Source organism: Oncorhynchus masou, chromosome 14 (genome assembly GCF_036934945.1).
Source record: "Oncorhynchus masou masou isolate Uvic2021 chromosome 14, UVic_Omas_1.1, whole genome shotgun sequence".
Taxonomy (NCBI): Eukaryota; Metazoa; Chordata; class Actinopteri; order Salmoniformes; family Salmonidae; genus Oncorhynchus; species Oncorhynchus masou.
In genome coordinates, this window is record NC_088225.1 from 12,851,189 (window position 1) to 12,872,065 (window position 20,877).

Here is a 20,877-nt window from a genome sequence, read left to right on the forward strand (position 1 = left end):
TACAATCTACTTAAATAAAAAAAGTTGATATCTTTTTGAAAAGAAGCCAAGAAAAAGTGCTAAACACCCTTGTTGGCAAGTGTTTTTCTACCATCTTTTCATTACCTATACAACACCCCCATACACCCCCTATACCCACACATATAGTATAGTGTGTTCCATAGAGTTTCATTTCAGGTCGTTGGTCTGACCTATATGGCTTGGGGGCCTGACGTCACCTGGAACAATGAGCTGGTTTTCCTCTTATACCCCAGTGTTTCACTCCACTGCTCTGCTCGTCCACAGGCAGATGACAAGGGAATGGAATGCAAAGCCAGCGGGCTGTGCAGTGTCAAAGGGGAACAGGCAGCACTGCTCCCCAGAGAGCAGCATGATGATTCACCCTACTGCTGTTTGTCCTGTCCCACTTTCACTCTCCCACACACATGGTGGTAATGCGTTACCAGACAGGGCATGAGGAGAAGGTTCTGGAAAAAGCACTATGAGGGGATGGAGGATGGGGAAAAGGGTTATGGTGGAGGGCTGTGGGAGTGCTGGAATAGTGGAGTTCAAACACCCTGACCCAGTAACAATACAGGCAGGATTACTGTAAATAAATCAAGTTGATAACATGCCAAGAGTAGTATGGTACAGCAGCAGTGAAACGGTCTGCAAAGCTCACATGATTCCAAGTGTTTTTTAATACGGAGGTTCCTAGACAATGATGGACAATTAATGACTAATTCCAGTTACAGTGTAATTACATGTTGGAGCATATCGTTGGGACACCAATGTGTTTTTTTGCAGGGCATCTCAAATGAAGAAGAGTGGAAGTCAGGTGGACTTTCTCTGCCTGCGACAAAGACAAATTAACTATTTCCACCAGTACACTAGTGGAGAAATACCTGTTTTATAATGGTTTCTAGAAGATCACAGACCTGCTAACATTATAAAAGTAAATTATTTGGGTTGAGAAGAGTAATAATGCCTCAGCTCAGACGATTGCAAATACACTGCATTTGTGTGGAAAAGGTCACACATTATTTGACGATAAATGAGTTTCAGCCTGATAGGCTAGCTGTAGTGGTAGTAGAAGTTTGAGTTTGGCAGACATCTTTTCACACAGTAGTCTACAGTGTATAAACCAATAGGTTATGAAGCGTAGACTCTTACTGAGTTACTGATCTAACTACTGAGCACCATTAACAATGTTAACAACTACGTTATAACCCAATAGTTGACATTTATTAACAGGACATAGTCATGAAGAGTTTGAGGAACACTGTGAATCTGAAAGTGCACACTAACAAACAATGACCAGAAAAAGGTACACTAAGCAAAGCTTAGATAGAGCTTGTTTGTGAAGATAGGACTCATAAACCATAAAGGGCCAATCAGCAGTTGAAACAATAACCACTGTTTTGGTAAAAAGCTGAGGGATGGAGCTGTAGAAATGTAATCACTCTCAAATTCATAGGCAGACCTATGGATGCAAGGACTGACCATCCATGGTATCAACATTATAGTTTGAACCATGAGGCTATACAGTGTTTGTTTACATTGAATTTGTTTATAAACATTGGAGTATAAAAGGCTTATGTTTTGGGTTCTGATGGGGTAGTACATTACAACTAAGCTCATGAGGCATTTACAAGTTACATTCTTCAAGAATCAAAGGAAACATTAATTTATGCTGATTGCCCCTTTAAAGCTCACCTTAAAGTCTTACTTTAGGTATGAGGCTGCGATGACAAACTCAAATTATAGTGGAGCCTTATGTAACGTGGCCATAAACAGACTGTCAGTGAAATACAGAAGCGCACAAGCACAGAGAGAGAGAGTAACTGAGTGTGGGACCAAGCAAGGGTCTTATAAACATCTCAAGGAGAGAAGAGGCACACGGGAGGAATTTGGACACTTTATTTGGGCATGATGGGAGAAGGAAGGGCCATGACTGGCTGGAGCAGCCCAGATGTAATGTGATGTGAAAGTGGAATCCCTCAAACTGATAATGAACTACTGTTACATATTTGCTGTGCTGTGGGTCTTTTGTGGGTAATTTACAGTGAGGAAGCATAGGGAACATACCACACCTCCAGATTGGAAACCTCTTATGATGGTCTGTTTATTTGAACGCTAACATACTGGAAATACTGTGTTGCATGGAGTCGTGAGGAGATGACAAGGTTTGGATAACATTACAACTTTAAATTCAAACTGAATTATAAACACGAGAAAAGAGCCATTAGAGAGAGTACAACTTGGTAGGAAGTACACCTTGGTAGGAAGGACACCTAAGGCTACAAACAGAGCTCAGGCAAAGGGAGATGAGAAGACTTTGGGAGAGCTACGAGATTCAAGAGGCAGACAAATTGTGCAAGTCATAATATTTGACAAAGCAAAGAAATGTGCACATGTGTAGCTGGAACTGTTGAGAAAACTGCTGTTCTGGATGGTAGAGGGGCATTTCCAAAGTTCCAGCTCCCCCCTCTCCACACCCTCATCCACTCTGTCTGGCTATTTAGGGTAGAAGGCCTCCTCAACCTAGGCTGAGAAGAATTCAGAAGGCTGGGTTCTTAGCATCATAATTTGGGCTGTCTATGTACAGTAGGACTGAAATCTGTGCTTAATACCCAAGTGTCTGGGTGCTTTTATAAAGTGTTTGTGTATAGTATAGTATAGCAAAGTGCTATTTGATAAACTGGTTAAAAGTCATGTTAAATCCCCACTGAATTGTCAAGGGTTTCAAGTACCTTGTAAAAAATCTGTTACTTTTAATAGCCTCTCAGAAGTCTGGAATGTTGATTTCAGAGTAGTTGTTTTTAAGGCTGGGAAAGCTTTCTGCACAAATACCTCCTCAAACATCCCAATACTGCCTTTGTTAGTTGCTATGTTGCTCAATAGTGCTGGCCAAAGACATGGGGAGCTTGAATGCAACTGCTGAAAGCGTTAAGATGCTATGTAAAAATGTAAAAGGAGATTTCACCAATACTTACAGACCTAAACGATCAGATCTGTGTTTAAATACACTATCCACTTACAGTAAACAGACAGATTTGTGATCCAAGGAGCAACAACAGATTTGCAGATTCAGTCAGACTACAAAAACATTACAAGCACTGACGTCTGTGCATTTATGTTGTGTACTAGTGTAGGTGACATAGTGTGTGTGTGTAGCAGAAGAGACTTTCATTGAGTCTCATGTGACCATGTTTGGTAACTTTCTCCAGGCCCAGTCTGTGACCCAGCCCCTTGACCGGCGCACACAGTAGAGCTGGATTCAATCAGAGCCAAACAGTGGTTCAGATGCTTCTTTCTCTCTAACTCCTCTAGAATGGGCAGAAGAGGAGCGGTAGCTGGCACCCTCTCACACAGGTAACTATTATATATCCTGTTGCCTAGTCACTATCCCTTTTCCATTTTTTTATGTAACCTTTATTTAACTATGCAAGTCAGTTAAGAACAAATTCTTATTTACAATGACGGCCAAACCCGTAAGACAATTGTGCACCGCCCTATGGGACTCCCAATCATGGACGGTTGTGATACAGCCTGGATTCGAACCAGGGTGTCTGTAGTGACGCCTCTAGTACTGAGATGCAGTGCCTTAGACCACTGCGCCACTCAGTAGCCCTACCCATATGTACATATCTAAGCATTTCACTGTTAGTCTACACCTGTTGTTTACGAAGCATGTAACAATTAAAATGTTATGGACTAGCTAGATTGGACTGATCCAGACATACCTTAGAAGGCTTAGAACCATCCAACACTGCTGTACCCATTCTGACTACGATGCATCCAACATGCAGTATTTTCATGAAATTATCTGTTTGTGTGCACCAGTGTAAACAAAATACCTGAATGGCAATGGTGTTTGAATTGTTAATCTGAAGCCAAAAAGCAGCGATTGAGACAAATCTTTTTTCTGTCTTCAAATTTATTGAAGAGCAAAACTTTCAAGTAATTCTGAACTTTCAGTGCTACAACGACATCATTAGTAGTGGTCATTGTAGACAGACAATCTAAATCACATGGTGTTGAGACAGGGACCCTAAGGCCTGTGTATTCTTTTCACATTAAAATATTCAGAAAATAATGTAACAATAAATGTCATTGCATTAAAATAATAAAAAAACAACCAAAAACCCACTGGCAACATTTGATCTATGATTTTCTCCTCATTAGTTCATGTTCACTCGTTTCATCACTATCAGTTATATTCGTTATTTTCTTGACTTAATTTGTTCCATCTCCGCACCTACTTGTGACTTAAAGGATGCGACTGCTGCGGTCTACAGATCTGCTCCACAGGTGAAGCAGGACTATCCGAGAGGGTCCACAAAAAGCTGGGGCAAGAATTCATGGATTCAGTCAAAGGTTATTTACTGGCTAATCCATTGCATTTAGTATCAAATGGCTAAAAGTCTTGAGACGCTGCTAAGTTCAACCTTTACACAAGAGATGAAATGCAGCTGAAATAAATGCAACGGTTCTACCAGTTCTTCCAGGAGCTACAACATGTCCTCATTTCTCACCAGGGCCTGAGACCCTCTTAATACACAATGTTAGCCTTCCAAAAGGGATAGAAGGCCACACGGTTATTTCTTGCGGACACAAGTGCACTCGGGCATGATGTTACAGAAACCGCCGTGTCACTTCCTCATTTCCAAAAACCAAAACTTTGACTATTTTAAATCACCCAGAGGTCTACATTGCAATTCAACACACCACAGACACACTGAAGCCAGTGAAACACTAAACATCCAATTAATAGTTTATACAAACTTTGGACATTGTGCAGAAGTACAACCTCTCTCACAGGCATCCGAAGCAGACTTAAATGCGCACCACAGCCTACTGGCGCACCAGAAATCTCATCATCAGGCTGCACATGTACTCAGTTGAAAATATTGTTTTCTTGACTGATGAATGATAAACATGTTGCTCTATTCACAGCTTGAAGTATTGGAGGACTGGGTGAGAAGAGTGAGCTGAATCTCACTAGCTTCTCAACCGAGCTGAAGTAGCTGAATAACTACATGACAATAATTACATTTCCAATCTCATCTTCATTCTGGTCATAACCAGCAGCCTCTAGGCCACTTCCCACTCCTCCTAATGTCACTAGAACCACCACAACATTCATATCGAGACCTGCTCCCGTATTCAGAAGAAAAACAAGCAGGCCCCTACAGAGGGGTCAACTTTGGAGAATACTGGTCTGGATTCATTATTGTGCAGGGTACAAAAATATATACACAACAGTATCCATAGAGAGAAGAGATTACAATAGCGAGAACAAAAAGAGGAAAAACAGCAGTTTTACATTAAAATGTCATGCTAATCTCGACCGGACTGCATTAAGATTTCCTGTTTGCGTAAAGGCACGACAATACAACCCTCCTAGGTGGTACATGGAGGGTCTCAAAAGGTTATTGCTCCACCATGGGGAGTGTGCTTTAATTCCACAGTGAAAAGTCAAACATTTCAGACCCCGTCCCAAACGACGTCAACGCTTTAGGGACAGGAGGAGGACAGAAAACAAAAAACACTTAACATGCACTCAATACAGCTGGGTGAAAAACATAAAATACACGGATTAAAATGAAGTGCAGAGGAACCCATTGATTAATGCAATTCATATTTATCCTGTTTAGTGATCCAAACTGGAGTATAAATCATCATAATCCAACGTTTCCTTAACAGGCTCTCAGTGATTTGAATCAATCCAATCAACTTGATTTGAAAGGACGATTTCCAACTGAGTAATACAGTAGGACTTTACATGGTTACACATATAGTACAACATTGCCAGCGTATGGCTGTTCTTGTCAGATAGGTCATTCATAATTGATCTTAAATGAATATCTATAGAAACGATTGGGAACATCACATTTCCAGCATTCCTATGGCTGCCACTCTGTAGGCAGAACAGCACCTAAAACAGGAGGATGCTTCCCCCCCTAAAGGGACCCACTCTTGTTCCAAATTCAGTTCAATAGAACACAGAAAATAGAGGAGAAAAATGGAAGTTAAAATCCCCAGAGGTACCTTAGATAGACACTAGAACAAGGGTTTGTTTAACAGTAGTGTTACACTGCAGTGGCTGGGAAAATCTCCAGAGAAACAGAGAAAACGTCCTTTCCAGTCCACTGAACTAGAGATAATGGATGAGATCTTTTCAAAGGCTAAAACATCTTTACAGAAGGAGAAAACAACTCATTGTGATTATTCTCATATGGAGGGACTGACCCGTCTTTATAAAGGCAGGGGAGAGGTAGAACAGAAGCATCAAACTGGATGGATTTAACCGCTCCGCTGTGACAGAGGGTTATGAGAGTGTAGTGAAGTTAAGACGCGTTGTCAATTCCTGGTTTTGATGTTGAGTAACAGGAGGAACAAATGGGATAACTGAGACCCAAACAGAGCACAGCCAGACCCTGGACGAGATGAGGCAAAAGCGTCCAATGAAAAACATGATTCCGGAGAGTTGGCGGCAGCGGTAGGATCCAATCCCCACATCCCCGTCTCCATTTCCCCTGGATGTGCATCCAGGCTGTGGTTGGGAAATCCAGTGGTGATTCAATCTGAACTGTTGCTGTGAGCGGGGGACCAGTCTGCTGGCGATGTAGGTGGTGTTCATAAAAAGGAGGCCACAGCAAATGCATTAAGAGGCATTGCGGTGTCTCGGTCTGTCAAACTAGCACACTAACAGGTACTTATTCTGTGGGCAAAGCAGGAGGCTCTCCTCTGGGTGGACGGGTCAGGGAACTGAAAAGGGTAAAGGATGATGGCCGAGGGAGTCTCTGACAGAGCCAGAGTACGGTTTCTTCTTTTATTGCTTTCTACCTGTCCATCACAGGCACTTCAGATGACTGAGTTTGGGTTGAAGTTGAAGGTGAACAAGAATGAGTTTACTTAACAGCTACTCTGTCATCTCCAACCAAACCCAGCCAGGGTACCACAATACCATTGATGAAACACTGAGGTACAGAAGCTAGTGTGGGACCAGTCTCATTCTGTGAGACTGAATCTGATGAGGACCTGAATCCATTCGGCTACATGATTTCCAGGTATGGAGATAATAGCAAGGCTGGAGCTAGCAGGGGCTATAAGAGCCCTTGAAGTCCTTCCTGTCTCCCTTCCACAGAGTCTGTCTATCTCCCCCCTCCGGCCAGTATCTCTTAGTCTGTGTGGTTATTCACATGGTTCTGCTTGAGCGGGGAGACCTCTTTGGTCTTCCTGCCGCTGGCGCCCATCATGACCTTGTAGCAGCCGCGGGCGATCTTGTACATCCAGATGGCGTTGAGGATGTCCAGGGCGATACAGGATGTGATCCAGGCCACCTGAGCACCGATGCCCAAGCGCTCAAAGGCCTCCGTTCCGAAGGTGGCAAACACCCGGGCCCAGTAGGGAGGCATGACGAAGATGCGCACCATGAAGAAGACCACTGCCATGGCCATGCCGTTGGCCACAACCAAGCGGTCCGAGCGAGGGTACTTCAGCACCTCGTAGAACCACCTATACATGGATGAGAACGGAATAATATCAACACTGAGAGGTAGGGGCTGATAAACAGGAGTATTCATTCATATATAGTAAAAGTGGAGCTAGCTTACCTTTGGTTCACAAAAGGTGTGGATAACTCTGAAATGAGACGGAAGTTGGCAAAATAGGGAAGTACGCCACGAGACTGCAGAGAGCATAAAGACGTATTACCACAAACAGACATGGGCAGAAATAAACTAAAAACAGACTAAATGTGCAACACAAAGAACCATCTAATATTAGCCATTGTCCTCATGGTTTTCTCCCAGACTCACCAAGACATATCCATATGCATAGAGCGCCGCCAAGTGGTGGCAGACAAAAAAGCTGTCCCCCATTGTGCTCCAGTTAGTGGCCAGAAGCACAAGGTCTACACAGAACAACAAGTGGGTAGTTAGCACACAGTTTATTATTTTCATCTACTGTCTACAGGGGAATGTGGATGGCTTATTGTTATACAAGAGGATAAACATGAGAGACTCACCATAGAGCAAATAACCACACGTTATGGCCACATTAAGTTTCACTAGTCCAGGCTCCCCCCTGTACAGCAAAAGCAAAACAAAGTGTTCTTTCAGAATAACAGTTGCCACATTACAGATTAATGCAGTAAAACAGAAACAAAAGCTACTTACGATTTCACAGAAATCTAGTGAGGTCCACAAAACATTCTACATACTGTATTAGTGAAGTCCACTGCAGGGGTCTCCAATGATAGTTCATTTAAATAAAAATTAAACTTCTAACTACAATCTTTTTTCTGGCATTCAAATAGGCACATTTTTCTCATGGCCATGTCAAGAGTCAGTCTTGCTACTGCTGACATACCGTAGTCCTTGGAAGGTCCAGTTTAAACAGCACTGTGTTGACAAATGCATTGTGCTCACACACAGAGGGTGTGTTTCTGTTTGCCTGCTGTACCCTTGTGATTGTGTGCTCATGGACAAATACGTGTCAGGATGTGTGTACATGTGAACAGTAGCCTGCATATAGTACATACTGTAAGAATGAGAACCACTTCTCTTGACTGTAGAGTGGATTGTACGACTCTGTTGCTTGGACAAGGTTTGGGCAACGCCATGGTTATCAGTTCACCGTATCACATGGGCCACATTTACTGCCTAGGCCTGGGTGTCGACTAGAGTTCAAGAGGCGCTTGACAAGAGCATCTGCTAAGTGACTGTGGTCAAAATAATGTGTGTGTCTCAGTAAAGTGACACGAACTGATTTTGTCCTCTCTCTATCACAGGTATCCTGTTGCTGAGGGCGGGGTCATGGCTCTGTGACAGCACACCACGACGTGCTCTCTGGATCAGAGGGGGGCTCCACGTGACACCGCCCTCCTTCACCTCTACCTCAACGTACCCTGAACGGGTATGTCTGAGTGCAACATCCTCTCTGAACCCCACTCATGTAGCCACGATCAATGTCATATGCAACTAATCTTTTCTCCACTTCCTCATGTTTACTGTACATCCTGGAGCCCACCCATAAGCCTAATAATATATTCAACCATATAGAGAATCAAAGCCATTCGTAGATAAACTTGTGAAACTGTTAAAGCTAAGATAAACTTCAGACAGATCAACAGGAGGGGCCAGGATGAGATCGGTCCAAAGATTCTCAGATTCCATCACTGATCCAGGTATGGCAGGGCAGCAGGTAGCCTAGTGGTTAGAGGCGAGCCAGCAACCGGATGGTTGCCAGTTTGAATCCCGGGTCTGCCGGGAAAAATCTGTTGGGAAGTGAGCTGGCAACCGGAGGGTTGCTGGTATCAAATCCTAGATTCCATTGTCTGCCGTTGTGTCCGTGAGCGAGGCACTTGAGCTGTTGCTGGGGAAGTTCTCGGGCGCCCAGTGTGGTAGTCCCCTGCACCTCTCCAAAACCTCTATATTTATGTGTATGTTTGGAGGTGTTGGGTTAAAAAGTGGAAGTCACAGTTCAGTTGGACCTTTTGTGTATTTGACCAATAAAGGGATCTTAATGTTACAGTAAACACACCTGGGGTTACATCTCTGAACTCTGTATTCTGCGCTCACTGGTTACATCGTACTTTTTTGTTTTTTGTTGTTGTTGAATTTTACCCCCAATTTCGTGGTATTCAATTGTTAGTAGCTACTATCGTAGCAACAACTCCCGTACAGGCTCGGGAGAGACGAAGGTCGAAAGTCATGCGTCCTCCAATACACAACCCCACCAAGCCGCACTGCTTCTGAAAACACAGCGCGCATCCAACCCGGAAGCCAGCCGCACCAATGTGTCGGAGGAAACACTGTGCACCTGGCAACCTTGGTTAGCGCGCACTGCGCCTGGCCCGCCACAGGAGTCGCTGGTGCGCGATGCGACAAGGATATCCCTACCGGCAAAACCCTCCCTAACCCGGACGACGCTAGGCCAATTGTGCGTCGCCCCACGGACCTCCCGGTCGCAGCCGGTTACGACAGAGCCTGGGCACGAACCCAGAGTCTCTGGTGGCACAGCTGGCACTGCAGTACAGCGCCCTTAACCACTGCGCCACCCGGGAGGCCTACATCGTACCTTTAAAGCTCAGATAAACCAATCAAGCGATGTGAAGGAGGTGGATTTGGAAAACGCTTTGGATTGATTGGATTATGACGACAAAACCCAGGCAGAACTGCCAGAGTGACGTTGCAAGAAGCTGAATCTGTCACAATGCAGGTTTTGTGGGCGGTTAGTTCTGTGAAGCCCAGCACAATGCCAGTCTGTGGCATGTCGAAATGATGCTGTAATGCAATCAGATTGTCTGAGGATTTAATGCTTACGCCATTCAGTGTTGCAATAAGAGGAACTAGCTACTGCGCTAGCAAAATAACATGGCTACCAGTCTAAATAGAGGAAAAGTAAGAAACTAAAAGAGATGGGCAGGAAAGCAAATACATAAGAGACAAAAGGTAAGTACCAATACTACACAGACAAAGACCAAAACAAAGGAAAAAAACAAGACAACATGGCTTGGGCTGGGAGGGTACAACAATTACACCCCTATTAAACAAACCCTATGAGAGTAAAGGAACAACAAAGAAAGAAGGAAAAAGAGAGTAGTCTAAATGTGGACACAGAGCAGATGAAGGGGGTGGCAGGACTCCTCCCCATTGGCCCTTCACTTCCCCTTTTCTCCGCTACATCAGCGACAGACAGACAATGAGAGCGAGGGAAGTGCTGTATTGATCAGACAGCCAGAGACGCAGGGTGCTGCTGGGGATCAGAGGGACTCAGGGGAGACAGTCACCAGAAAGGGGGGGGGGGGGGGGGGTTAAGACTGGGCTGATGTTGTTTGCTATGAAAAGGAGCCTTGTTGGCAGAGGAAGAGAGACAGAAGGAGAGAAACACGAGTAGAAGACAGAAAGAGGAGAGTGAAGAGAGTAGAAGACAGAAACAGAAGGGAGAGGGGGAAATTACCATTCCTCTCTTTCAGGATACAATGATGTAATCACAGTCAGCAGTAGGAGAGAGAACATAGAAAAGACAATGAAAGGACAAATCCACTGAATCTACACCTCTGGAGACTCCACCGAGATTTCTCTCTGACAGTGGGGAATGGCAGCATCATCCTTCCCACCCTCTTGGGGTAGGCTAGTAGCCATGGCTGCTAGAGTGACAGAAAGCAGACAGTAATGAAGTTCATCTTACCAGACGGGGTCTGCGTTGACAGCATCATCAAAACACAGGATGTAGAGACAGAAGAGGCCCACGATCAGGGCATGGACAGTGGACACCAATCTGGGCAAGCACACAGAAACAGGGACAGTCAGCGCCATGGCAGAGAATGATGCAAGACTAGCACCACGGCAGCAGTAATACTAATAAACAGTTCAAGTAACATAACAATAACATCCTTTATAGCACTGAGAACACAATGAAGAAACCTCATTTGGGCCATGTGGAACCTTGGCAATCAAACTAATTTGAAGGAGAATCATCCTGTAGCAGTGTTTAGTGGGCATGACCCCTGTATGAACCGAGGCTCAGGACCCCCCCCCCCCCCAACAGGTGAATTGCGATCAACTGGTGGATCTCCAAGGCATTCCTAGTCGATTGACAAACCTTTCTGTAAAACATTTACATTACATTTACATTTAAGTCATTTAGCAGACGCTCTTATCCAGAGCGACTTACAAATTGGTGAATTCACCTTCTGACATCCAGTGGAACAGCCACTTTACAATAGTGCATCTAAATCATTAAGGGGGGGGTGGTGAGAAGGATTACTTATCCTATCCTAGGTATTCCTTGAAGAGGTGGGGTTTCAGGTGTCTCCGGAAGGTGGTGATTGACTCCGCTGTCCTGGCGTCGTGAGGGAGTTTGTTCCACCATTGGGGGGCCAGAGCAGCGAACAGTTTTGACTGGGCTGAGCGGGAACTGTACTTCCTCAATGGTAGGGAGGCGAGCAGGCCAGAGGTGGATGAACGCAGTGTCCTTGTTTGGGTGTAGGGCCTGATCAGAGCCTGGAGGTACTGCGGTGCCGTTCCCCTCACAGCTCCGTAGGCAAGCACCATGGTCTTGTAGCGGATGCGAGCTTCAACTGGAAGCCAGTGGAGAGAGCGGAGGAGCGGGGTGACGTGAGAGAACTTGGGAAGGTTGAACACCAGACGGGCTGCGGCGTTCTGGATGAGTTGTAGGGGTTTAATGGCACAGGCAGGGAGCCCAGCCAACAGCGAGTTGCAGTAATCCAGACGGGAGATGACAAGTGCCTGGATTAGGACCTGCGCCGCTTCCTGTGTGAGGCAGGGTCGTACTCTGCGGATGTTGTAGAGCATGAACCTACAGGAACGGGCCACCGCCATGATGTTGGTTGAGAACGACAGGGTGTTGTCCAGGATCACGCCAAGGTTCTTAGCGCTCTGGGAGGAGGACACAATGGAGTTGTCAACCGTGATGGCGAGATCATGGAACGGGCAGTCCTTCCCCGGGAGGAAGAGCAGCTCTGTCTTGCCGAGGTTCAGCTTGAGGTGGTGATCCGTCATCCACACTGATATGTCTGCCAGACATGCAGAGATGCGATTCGCCACCTGGTCATCAGAAGGGGGAAAGGAGAAGATTAATTGTGTGTCGTCTGCATAGCAATGATAGGAGAGACCATGTGAGGTTATGACAGAGCCAAGTGACTTGGTGTATAGCGAGAATAGGAGAGGGCCTAGAACAGAGCCCTGGGGGACACCAGTGGTGAGAGCGCGTGGCGAGGAGACAGATTCTCGCCACGCCACCTGGTAGGAGCGACCTGTCAGGTAGGACGCAATCCAAGCGTGGGCCGCGCCGGAGATGCCCAACTCGGAGAGGGTGGAGAGGAGGATCTGATGGTTCACAGTATCGAAGGCAGCCGATAGGTCTAGAAGGATGAGAGCAGAGGAGAGAGAGTTAGCTTTAGCAGTGCGGAGCGCCTCCGTGATGCAGAGAAGAGCAGTCTCAGTTGAATGACTAGTCTTGAAACCTGACTGATTTGGATCAAGAAGGTCATTCTGAGAGAGATAGCGGGAGAGCTGGCCAAGGACGGCACGTTCAAGAGTTTTGGAGAGAAAAGAAAGAAGGGATACTGGTCTGTAGTTGTTGACATCGGAGGGATCGAGTGTAGGTTTTTTCAGAAGGGGTGCAACTCTCGCTCTCTTGAAGACGGAAGGGACGTAGCCAGCGGTCAGGGATGAGTTGATGAGCGAGGTGAGGTAAGGGAGAAGGTCCCCGGAAATGGTCTGGAGGAGAGAGGAGGGGATAGGGTCGAGCGGGCAGGTTGTTGGGCGGCCGGCCGTCACAAAAAGCGAGATTTCATCTGGAGAGAGAGGGGAGAAAGAGGTCAGAGCACAGGGTAGGGCAGTGTGAGCAGAAGTCATCTGCAGAGAGGGAGGAGGGGGGGGGGAGGGGGATTCAGGAGGGAGGAGAAGGTGGCAAAGAGCTTCCTAGGGTTAGAGGCAGATGCTTGGAATTTAGAGTGGTAGAAAGTGGCTTTAGCAGCAGAGACAGAGGAGGAAAATGTAGAGAGGAGGGAGTGAAAGGATGCCAGGTCCGCAGGGAGGCGAGTTTTCCTCCATTTCCGCTCGGCTGCCCGGAGCTCTGTTCTGTGAGCTCGCAATGAGTCATCGAGCCACGGAGCGGGAGGGGAGGACCGAGCCGGCCTGGAGGATAGGGGACATAGAGAGTCAAAGGATGCAGAAAGGGAAGAGAGGAGGGTTGAGGAGGCAGAGTCAGGAGAAAGGTTGGAGAAGGTATGAGCAGAGGGAAGAGATGATAGGATGGAAGAGGAAAGAGTAGCGGGGGAGAGAGAGCGAAGGTTGGGACGGCGCGATACCATCCGAGTAGGGGCAGTGTGGGAAGTGTTGGATGAGAGCGAGAGGGAAAAGGATACAAGGTAGTGGTCGGAGACTTGGAGGGGAGTTGTAGTGAGGTTAGTGGAAGAACAGCATCTAGTAAAGATGAGGTCGAGCGTATTGCCTGCCTTGTGAGTAGGGGGGAAGGTGAGAGGGTGAGGTCAAAAGAGGAGAGGAGTGGAAAGAAGGAGGCAGAGAGGAATGAGTCAAAGGTAGACGTGGGGAGGTTAAAGTCGCCCAGGACTGTGAGAGGTGAGCCGTCCTCAGGAAAGGAGCTTATCAAGGCATCAAGCTCATTGATGAACTCTCCGAGGGAACCTGGAGGGCGATAAATGATAAGAATGTTAAGCTTGAAAGGGCTGGTAACTGTGACAGCATGGAATTCAAAGGAGGCGATAGATAGATGGGTAAGGGGAGAGAGAGAGAATGACCACTTGGGAGAGATGAGGATCCCGGTGCCACCACCCCGCTGACCAGAAGCTCTCGGGGTGTGCGAGAACACGTGGGCGGACGAAGAGAGAGCAGTAGGAGTAGCAGTGTTATCTGTGGTGATCCATGTTTCCGTCAGTGCCAGGAAGTCGAGGGACTGGAGGGAGGCATAGGCTGAGATGAACTCTAAAAAACAAAACAACGATAAAGCCTTGTGTTCCTATTTTATTTGTCTCGGGCTGTTGGTGGTAGGTGCAACCGATTCAGCTGCCCTGTGTGCCAAGTATCTCAACTGTTGCCATGTTGAACCACTTCATGTGTCTGAAGGTACAAACTCTGCCTTCCCGGCAGGGCTGGAGAACAAATCAAGTGCACTATAGGCCTACCGCTGGCCAATTGGGTGGCTCAGATTACTGTATTGCCTGCTTCGTTACTGCCATAAAAGAAAGCTACAGCAAAATTGATACTGTGCGATTTCAAATGACTAGAGAGGCTGTCAACAAATATGTCAAAGAACTGCTGTTTTATGAGTGAGATCACAAGTTCTCCCTCAGTACTGTCAACACTTTGTATACAACACTTTTATAAGCCATACAACACATGTTCTTCCCATTTCCACTCAGCGCTACAACAAGCACTGCAGCAGTAATGAATGAGTAGGAAAGTGTTTCTATAGGCTTGCATTGCTGTTATTATTAGCGTCTTGGGTCTTTTAATAGTTCACTTTCTCTGTTCATAGGAGTAACAACATGAATATGTGCATGAGGCAGGAATAACGGTGCAACTCGAGTTGCCATCAGCTGGAAGACGGTGTCTCTTTTTGGTCAGTGTCAGTGGAGGAAAGGGAGAGCGGAGGGATGTTGACAGGCGGAACCTCAGTCTGCTATTCTCTCCCTCCGCTGAGACTGACCAGTAGATGCAGGCACCATCTGCCCAGTAAAATAAAAGACTAATTATTTAAATGTATTCTCAATCAGCTGTGCCTCAGAAGTAATGCAACAATGGATCTATTACCGGTGTGATCATACAGCCTTCCTCAAATTCTGAAGTATAATTTAAAAAAAATGGCCCAACAACAACGCATTGGGCAATTCAAGCAAAACCAATATGAGGTGATAGTGTATAAATAATGACAAAGAGCCATTGTGTTGAACACTGTGCGATGTTAACAGTGAAAAATCGCAGAATGGTGAACTTACTAAATGACTGAGAGGTTGACTGTGTGATATTAGGTTGCTTCTTGTGTAAATATTTTCTGTCTAGATTTTAAGATTTGTATAGCTTACTGCACAAACCTCATTGCTACAGTACTGTTTTTAATTGGTCAGTGTTGCATTGGCGTACATTTTTTTTGTAATGTAAAAAAAAAAGCAGAACGGTAATTCTCGGCTTGCATTTTGACTCAGAAGGTGATCTCTATATATAATAATAACAATTACAACAATACTGGATGCACACTTATTTTAACTTAATACATCAATAAATCAATTTAGTCTCAAATAAATAATGAAACCTATTCAATTTGGTTTAAATAATGCAAAAACAAAGTGTTGGAGAAGAAAGTAAAAGTGCAATATGTGCCATGTAAAAAAGCTCATGTTTAAATTCCTTGCTCAGAACATATGAAAGCTGGTGGTTCCTTTTAACATGCGTCTTCAATATTCCCAGGTAAGAAGTTTTAGGTTGTAGTTATTATAGGACTATTTTTCTCTATACCATTTGTATTTCATATACCTTCGTCTATTGGATGTTCTCAAAGGTACTTTAGTATTGCCAGCCTAATCTCGGGAGTTGATAGGCTTGAAGTCATAAGTCCAGGTCATCTACAAGTCCATGCTAGGTAAAGCTCCGCCTTATCTCAGTTCACTGGTCACGATGGCAACACCCATCCGTAGCACGCGCTCCAGCAGGTGTATCTCACTGATCATCCCTAAAGCCAACACCTCATTTGGCCGCCTTTCGTTCCAGTACTCTGCTGCCTGTGACTGGAACGAATTGCAAAAATCCCTGAAGTTGGAGACTTTTATCTCCCTCACCAACTTCAAACATGTGCTATCTGAGCAGCTAACCGATCGCTGCAGCTGTTCATAATCTATTGGTAAATCCACCTCTGGCCTGCTCGCCTCCCTACCACTGAGGAAGTACAGTTCCCGCTCAGCCCAGTCAAAACTGTTCGCTGCTCTGGCCCCCCAATGGTGGAACAAACTCCCTCACGACGCCAGGACAGCGGAGTCAATCACCACCTTCCGGAGACACCTGAAACCCCACCTCTTCAAGGAATACCTAGGATAGGATAAGTAATCCTTCTCACCCCCCCCCTTAATGATTTAGATGCACAATTGTAAAGTGGCTGTTCCACTGGATGTCAGAAGGTGAATTCACCAATTTGTAAGTCGCTCTGGATAAGAGCGTCTGCTAAATGACTTAAATGTAAATGTAAATAGCCCACCCATTTTCACCTATCTCATCCCCACACTGTCTTTATTTATTTACTTTTCTGCTCTTTTGCACACCAGTATCTCTACCTGTACATGACCATCTGATCATTTATCACTCCAGTGCTAACCTGCAAAATTGTAATTATTCGCCTACCTCCTCATGCCTTTTGCACACAATGTATATAGACTCGCCTTTTTTTGTACTGTGTTATTGACTTGTTAATTGTTTACTCCATGTGTAACTCTGTGTTGTCTGTTCACACTGCTAAGCTTTATCTTGGCCAGGACGCAGTTGCAAATGAGAACTTGTTCTCAACTAGCCTACCTGGTTAAATAAAGGTGAAATAAAAAAATAAAAATAAACAGCGCAATGCTTGAAGCACAGCGAAGAGCTGCTGGCAAATGCAGGACAGTGCTGTTTGAATGAATGCTTACGAGCCTGCTGCTGCCTACCCCTGCTCAGTCAGACTGCTCTATCAAATCATAAACTTAATTATAATATAATAACACACAGAAATACAAGCCTTAGGTCATTAATATGGTCAAAATTCGGAAACTATCATCTCGAAAAACAAAACGTTTATTCTTTCAGTGAAATAAGGAACAATTCTGTATTTTATCTAATGGGTTGCATCCCTAAGTCGAAATATTTCTGTTACATTGCACAACCTTCAATGTTATGTCATAATTAAGTACAATTCTGGCAAATGAATTACAATCTTTTTTAGGAAGAATTGGTCTTCACACAGCTCGCAACGAGCCAGGCAGCCCAAACTGCTGCATATACCCTGACTCTGCTTGCACAGCACGCAAGAAAAGTGACACAATTTCCCTAAGTTAAAAGAAATTCATCTTTGCAGGCAATATTAACTAAATATGCAAGTTTAGAAATATATACTTGTGTATTGATTTTAAGAAAGGTGTTGAGGTTTATGGTTAGGTACACATTGGTGCAATGACAGTGCTTTTTTCGCAACTGCGCTTGTTAAATCACCCGTTTGGCGAAGTAGGCTGTGATTCAATAATAAATTAACAGGCACCACATCGATTATATGCAACGCAGGACAAGCTAGATAAACTAGTAATATCATCAACCATGTGTAGTTAACTAGTGATTATGATTGATTATTTTTTATAAGATACGTTTAATGCTAGCTAGCAACTTACTCTGGCTCCTTGCTGCACTCGCATAACAGGTAGTCAGCCTGCCACGCAGTCTCCTCGTGGAGTGCAATGTAATCGGCCATAACCGGTGTCCAAAAATGCAGATGACCAATTGTTATGAAAACTTGAAAATCAGCCCTAATTAAAAAAATCGGCCATTCCGATAAATCGGACAACCTCTATTTCTGACCTAAGATCAGTGTGCCTGGGTTAATGTCTGATAGAAGTATGTTACAGCAGAAACGGTACAATACTAGTCTATAATGTGAAACCTGTTAAGAGGCCTGTTGGAAGGGTATTGTACCTGGAGTTCCACTCAGTGAGCTTGGTGGAGGGCAGGCGGCCGTAGCCAGGGGTGAAGGTTGAGGAGAACAGTGGGCTGGCCACGGAGAAGAGCAGCTGAAACCCCACGAAGCTGCCAGCCACCACAGTCAACTCTCTTGTCTCCATCACTCACCTACAGTGTACCACACCAGGAGAGAGAAGGGTGAGAGGCATGTACTGTTACTGTACAGAAGACACAATACCCCTAGACTGGCAGGGGTAATGTAGAGGGGGGCCGGAAGGAATAGGAGAAGTGGAGGATGGAAGGAAGCAAAACAGGATGGCAAAGGAGGGACAGGAGGGCAAGGGAGAGAGCCATTGAAAAGGAGATGGTTGTAAAAGAGCAGAAACGAGAGAAAATAAATCAGTCATTATTAGACAAATATTTTGCACAGGGATTAAATGTGCAATTGTGGCTAAGAATTAAAAGGAAACATGATTGTAAAGAGCTAGAGGTTCCTGTTGGTGAATGCATGCAATCAAGAGTCAGGGAAGAATTGAGACCTGTGACACCAGGTGTGTACAATTAATTATCAGGAAGAACAGAAAACCAGCAGGCTCAGAACCTCATAGGGTAAGTCAGTACTCCTGGCCTAAATGTACAGAAAATAGGACTGGACCCACAGAGCAACAGCCGGACAATGGGGAACACCCCATGTTCACTCAGTGTCTAGTGTCAAAATCAACACACATTTCCAGTACAAAGGAGCATTGGTACAGTACAGCCTAATGCAACTTTAGTCTGATACAAACACATTCACTGTTTAACATAGGCTACTACAAACCACAGTGCCATGTGCTCTGAGCATGGATGTGAGGACAGGCAATTGTGTCAAGCTGATCAACACTATCACAGGAAACCGGTAGCTTAGCTACTGCAGTGGCCCATGCAATAACGCCAGCTCTCCTTGGAATAGGCCTAACTCTGTAAGCAATCAGGAATTTGTACTATTATCCAGATAGCATTTTGACCAATAAAATAGCAGTGTTTGAGAGAAGCCTCATTGTTCCAGAGCATGCTGATCATATGCTGCATGTGCTTCAATTATTCATTAGCATTCTTCACCTGGCAAGCTGGTTCTGACTGCCTAGGAGGGGAAAGGCCTGCATACCGACAACCACCATCCACTTTGACCTTGTTCTCCTGCACTCTCCTGCTGTTGTCAGACCTTTTGGTATATCGACCAACACAAAGAGGTTTAATTTCCCATGTTCAAGTGGAAATATAAAACGTCCCCTCTCTCCTGCAATGCATATACCAGAGGTTTTTAGAAGACAGATTGTGCAAAAATACAATGAATGTAATATTTGTTTAGTCTAAATGCAGCTCATATGACGGTAAAATTACGACTGGCATTCTAGGCCAACTGACAAGTGATGAGATTTCCTTTCAATTTAATAACGTAAATCTTGGGATACAGACAAAAGTCCCCTCACCAACGCTTGGGTTAATGGGTACAATTACTTCCCCTTGCCTAGAGTTTAAAATAATGAGGATATTAAAACATAACTGGTAAATGGACAGCTTCTCCCGTCTGGTGTAGTGCTCTTTTTTTGCGGTTGCAGAGAGCTACATCATCATCATGCGTAACTTGTCAGCACAGTCCCTTGTTCTCTGCGGCGCGTGACACAGCAAACGTGTGCACGACAAGAAACGTGTACAATCCTTCGATTTTCGGAAACATTGTCGCCAGTAGTACACTTTCCAGTTTAGCCACAAGTTGACTAACCAAGCTAGCTACACGAATTGTGAGAGCACAGCTATTGACTAGAAAACAGTGCTATACTGCCACAACCAGGGTCGTATTCATTGTCGTATTGCGGTCACTAGCTAGATGTTTATTACATACAAATTGCAGTGCATTAGCTCAATGTATCGCTGTGTTGTGAACAAAATAATAAGTGAAAGGCTAGCTAGATCAATAACTACCTGATATCAGTCGCATAGGTCTGAGTAAATTGGTATGGCTTCGGTTCAGCTGCCGTCTTCTTTCACTTTCTGATGTAGCCAATTTAGCAAGTCAGCTAGCTAGCAGTAGCCCACTAGCTAGCTCTCTAGTGTACGTCCTCGTGAAAATGGCTATACGAAGAAAGCAGCGACATTCATGCATACCTATTACAGTAACTAGATAATTGCGGATTCCAGGCTAATTTCCCTGCCACAATGAGTTCCAAGTTTTGCCTAAAATGTAAAGTTGGAGTTAGACGTTTTGTTTTCCAATTGACAGCTAGCATTAACCTGTGACGCGTACACGCAGATATCACCCACCATCGAGCTCACACCCCTCGGTTTGGCCACACCCACAATAAACAAAGGCCACATTCATTACAGCATTATATTCTTCAATGACAAAGACATGGAACAGCTGATACCACTACCAATAGCATGCGAAGGCTTAGTTAGCATCGTTGCTATGATGAACCCTGCATTTGAATGATGTCCACAACTAAAACACGAAGGACTGCCGGCGGCTTGACAAGCTATTGAATAACACACCACAAATAGTTAGGTCATATTTTTACACTTGCCATGGGCCAATTAAATCAAGGCTACATTTTTTACATGAGCACATTTCCATGTGTGTATTCCATATGTGTATTTTACTTATTATAATTGGAAACTGAAAGGGTTTTACAGACAGAGCTATTATGAATCCAATTTATTTTGAAAGGAG

General features: G+C 44.9%; 1 protein-coding gene across 6 annotated transcripts; it reads right to left on the reverse strand.

The window, feature by feature from the left end:
- Positions 1-3,899: 3,899 nt before the first annotated feature.
- LOC135554268 (TLC domain-containing protein 4-B-like) lies at positions 3,900-20,485 on the reverse strand. 6 transcript variants are annotated; one of them, XM_064986461.1, is made up of 8 exons: positions 20,133-20,485; positions 19,269-19,371; positions 18,183-18,335; positions 11,182-11,271; positions 8,015-8,073; positions 7,806-7,900; positions 7,602-7,675; positions 3,900-7,503 (listed from the first exon to the last, which is right to left on the reverse strand). In XM_064986461.1, the coding sequence occupies exons 3-8, from the start codon at positions 18,326-18,328 to the stop codon at positions 7,167-7,169; spliced, it is 801 nt and encodes a 266-aa protein (XP_064842533.1). In that variant the 5' UTR covers positions 18,329-18,335; positions 19,269-19,371; positions 20,133-20,485; the 3' UTR covers positions 3,900-7,166. The 6 variants fall into 6 exon arrangements, with proteins under 6 accessions (XP_064842533.1, XP_064842534.1, XP_064842532.1 ...); XM_064986462.1 differs by lacking the exon at positions 20,133-20,485 and adding an exon at positions 19,714-20,119; XM_064986460.1 differs by lacking the exon at positions 19,269-19,371.
- Between the last annotated feature and the right edge of the window lie 392 nt (positions 20,486-20,877).

What these genes read in the sequence shown, in the direction of transcription:
- LOC135554268 (XM_064986460.1), bottom strand. Translation starts at nt 18,328, where the DNA reads ATGGAGACAAGAGAGTTGACTGTGGTGGCTGGCAGCTTCGTGGGGTTT. An exon ending in CTCACTGAGTGGAACTCCAG is followed by an intron (nt 11,272 to 18,182) that starts GTACAATACCCT and finishes GTGCTTGCCCAG; the next exon opens with ATTGGTGTCCACTGTCCATG. An exon ending in ATGCATATGGATATGTCTTG is followed by an intron (nt 7,676 to 7,805) that starts GTGAGTCTGGGA and finishes TGCTCTCTGCAG; the next exon opens with TCTCGTGGCGTACTTCCCTA.